The 3,854-nt window shown below is 35.1% G+C and overlaps 1 protein-coding gene across 1 annotated transcript in view; it reads left to right on the forward strand.

Annotated features, from left to right (window-relative positions):
• The window catches only part of LOC107085706 (chromosome unknown open reading frame, human C4orf27), a 6,134-nt gene extending 3,537 nt beyond the window's left edge, over window positions 1–2,597 (forward strand). The window contains exons 3-8 of the mRNA XM_015376194.1: window positions 193–379; window positions 494–592; window positions 696–849; window positions 1,785–1,872; window positions 1,953–2,125; window positions 2,294–2,597. Of these exons, the coding sequence (XP_015231680.1) occupies window positions 193–379; window positions 494–592; window positions 696–849; window positions 1,785–1,872; window positions 1,953–2,125; window positions 2,294–2,428 (836 nt within the window). The 3' untranslated portion in view covers window positions 2,429–2,597. The remainder of the gene's footprint in view (window positions 1–192; window positions 380–493; window positions 593–695; window positions 850–1,784; window positions 1,873–1,952; window positions 2,126–2,293) is intronic.
• Window positions 2,598–3,854: the final 1,257 nt, after the last annotated feature.

Raw genomic sequence — 3,854 nt, forward strand, 5'->3', positions numbered from 1 at the left:
ATATATATATATTTATTTTTTTTTTTATGTCTTAATCAGGGTCATTGGGTGTGGGGCGGCACCCTAGCACCCTCTATTGGCCAGCCGCCACTGATTATAACTATATTTAAGTATATATGTGTATACATTTCAAAAATAATTTCCCCCCCCAGTTTTTTCCTATGCTAATTGTCTCCATTCAAACCCTTTTAGATGCCCTGAAAGACCCTCTGGGTCTACAGTTGGTCGGGCCTTTCGACATTCTGGCCGGAGATCACAGAAACGCTAAGAATCCTCACCCCAACTTCCACCTTCATTGGAGGTATTTCTATGACCCTCCCGAGTTTCAGACTGTGCTCAAAGGGAGCGAGGACACCCAGCACCACATGGGCTACTACAGGTATACAGCTAAAGTTATTAAAGTCCTGCAGCCTTCCAGAAAATAATAATTTTACTAAAGTGAGACCGATGAGCCAGACAGGTTTTAATTATTTGAATTGTTCAAACATGTCAGAGATACTCCAGACTCCCTCCCTTCATTTGTTGGGGAAAATCAAGCTAAGAAGAGCTGCAGCATAACCCAGATGGGAGATAACATCTTTGCAGCTGTCTAGTGAGTATTAAACACTACATGGCATGATCGGTTAGGAATAAGAATTGTGACTTTTTCTCTCTCTCTCTGTGAATGACTCTTCCTACCTATGCTCTCATTTTAGCCTGTATTTGCTGAGGAAAAAGAAAGAGAGGAGCAGTAAGACAGCAAAGGAGACAGCTTTGGAAAGCTTGGAGTCAAAGCTGAGAAACAAGGCAGAGGCTTTAGGCTTTTCTTTAGAGCAGAAGACCAAAGGCATGAAGGAGCGGGACAAAAAGGTGATGGACAGACATGGTTTCTTTAAAAACTCGAAAATGTGTTTTTTCTTTTAAGCTTGATTCCTAAATGCTGTATACAACTGACTTCTTTCCTTGCCATCCATCCGGCTTTCTTTCTTTCTTACTTACTTACTTTCTTTCAATTTATTCCATACCAACAGTGTCCTCCTGCCTTTCTTTTATTTTTTTACTTTGTATTGTTATTTCCCTCTTTTTTTCCCATCATTCCTTCTTCCACTTGTAAGTTCTATTTATTTATTTATGGATCCCAGACGACTTGAGTGTTAGTCCAAATTTATTGTAGTACTACTGGAAATAGTCTCTTTGCAGCAACTCAAGGATGAAAATTTAATTCAGTTTTTTAGGGAAATCCAGATACTTTAAATGAACAAAATAATTTCTCTAATACAGTTTCCAAAGGGTTGAAGAAACTGGTTTCCTCAACCCTACATCATCACTGACCTAATCATTAAAATCCGTCTGCTTCATCAGATGCTTTTCCTTCTGTCGTGCACATTCTGATTTTTATCATATTGTTTTGTTTGTTTTTTTTTGTTCGTTTGCCATCTGGTCCTCCCTTTTCAGGAAACAGGGATTTGTATTAGTTACAAAGCCAAACTGACAAGCATATATATATATATATATATATATATATATATATATATATATATATATATATATATATATATATATATCCTGTTTTGCATTATTGTGGGAATGATAAGTATTTAAAAGTGTACGTAAATCCTTTTTTTAGCAGTGGACTATGGTTGCAGTCGAATAATTACAAACACAGCTAATCATTGTTACTAATAAATCAAGTCTTTTCTGAAGAAAAATAACATAATTAAAACGGAAGCATAATCATAATCTGATCCCTATATTAAAATGTTTGGTTTAGTCTATTAACATCTACATATTTTTTTGGACTAAAGGTGGTTACCAAGACCTTCCATGGTGCTGGTATCGTTGTGCCTGTTGACAAGAATGATGTAGGGTACAGAGAATTACCAGAAACAGACGGTGAGCCCAATTTCCCTCTGGAGTTTTGGCCATTTCTTTTTTTTTCTTATGTGAACTTAAAATATATTTCTTTTTACTAGCCGTTCTCAAGAAGATCTGCAAAGCCATTGTCGAAGCTAGAAACGATGAAGAACGCATCAAGGCCTTTGGACCGATCCAAGAGATGATCACGTTTGTTCAGTTTGCAAACGATGAGTGCGATTATGGAATGGGCTATGAACTTGGAATAGACCTCTTCTGTTATGGTTCCCATGTGAGTCTCGAGCAATAACCCTTTGTAGTAATCTTTTACCTCCAGTTAGAAGGTTGTTCACTTAAAAGAAAAAACACAAAACATAATTATGTTTCTGACACAACATAAAGACAAATGTTTTTAGACATGGACTGCAATCAGTTGTTCATTTTGTTTCTTTTCTTCCAGTACTTTCACAAGGTAGTCAAGCAGCTTCTACCAATGGCTTACAACTTACTGAAAAGGAATTTGTTTGGAGAAATTCTGGAGAACCACCTGACCAGTCGCAGCCATGACAATTTGGACCAACTCTCTGCACACTGAAACAAAAGACTCTCCTTCAAAGTTCTCATTCTGGTTCTTATAAGCTTTCCCACCATGTGTCTCTGATGACTGGTGTTTGTTATGGTTAATGCTTTTCAGCGGTTCCGTTATGAAATCTGTTCAGCCGTATCTTGTTTGTCTAAGTTACATGTGTAATAAAGCCCTTTTATATTTTTACATGTCTGTTGTTTATTGGCATCTGATAAACTCTTTGGATACTGCATTTAATATCACTGTATTAGATGAGTTAGAAGTCTTTCATTGTAACACCTTGTAATGGAAAAGTAGGGCAGTGTTGCGTTTATGCTCCCATAAAATTGGTACTATGAACTAGTGTCCAAATAACATTTCCATCACCTTACTTAGTCATGCTATTCCATTGGTCCAGTAAACCTAGCTGTATTTTTTTTTACTGTAATCAGTATTACCATCATGGATTTAACTTCTATGCAGAGATTCATTGATGTATGGTTTTCTTCAGGCAAGACCACAGGTTTAAACTAATCCCAAGCTTAATTGTGATGATCTTAGACCATAAAAAATTTATTTTTATTTTTTTCCACAGTGGTAGTAATTAGAACTTGCAGATGATGGTGTAGTTTGCCCTTTTTGTGCGTAAACAAAAGTAGAGCTGTCAGGTAAAAAGTGGTTGGAATTGAGAGGATTACTACTGATTAACATGGTACCATTTTGATTTTGTTTTTCTTTTTTTTTTATTACAGAAATTCTTTAGCTTCATACATAGAGTTAAGAGCTTGAAAAAAAGAGAAAATTTGGTTTAAATAAAACAACTAGATCAAAGCTTGATCATATTTTTCTCTTAGTGCAAATTGGCCTAATCTTATGACTTTTCACAAGTAGAGATATTTATGATTATTTTCCTAGCTTGGTTAATATTTATTGTTAGTTGTTTAGACATTTAATTATGAAATAACATAACAGCATAACAACAACATAGTATTGTAGCAAATGAAGGTTGGCTAAAAATAGAGTAGAGAAAATAAGTTATCTCTGGGTTTTTCTTTTTTAAATGAGATATTTCCATTCAAAAGAGACAAAAGACAAAAAGTCTGACTTTACTTTCATTTCAGCCACTATATTAAAAGATTATCTGAACATCAGCAGTATTTTGCCGTTTTAGATTACTTCATGTCTCTTCAAGTCATGTTCTATGCTGTAAAGATCTTTGTATTGATTTAGTCTCGCCAGCCTCCATTAAATGTGTAGTTAGTGAAGAAGCCCAGGTCAGGTTAGTGGATGAAAAATTAGGACGATTATAGAGACTATCCAATTTAAACTGAATCACAGACCAAATGAAAAGTATTCCTCATACTCCTTTATTATTCTTTACATTTTGTACTGTTAAATCTACAAACTTAATTGTTTTTAAAGTGGCAGACTAACATCTGAGCAGTGAAAATATGTG

Source organism: Cyprinodon variegatus, unplaced genomic scaffold (assembly GCF_000732505.1).
Source record: "Cyprinodon variegatus isolate N-32 unplaced genomic scaffold, C_variegatus-1.0 Scaffold131, whole genome shotgun sequence".
Lineage (NCBI taxonomy): Eukaryota > Metazoa > Chordata > Actinopteri > Cyprinodontiformes > Cyprinodontidae > Cyprinodon > Cyprinodon variegatus.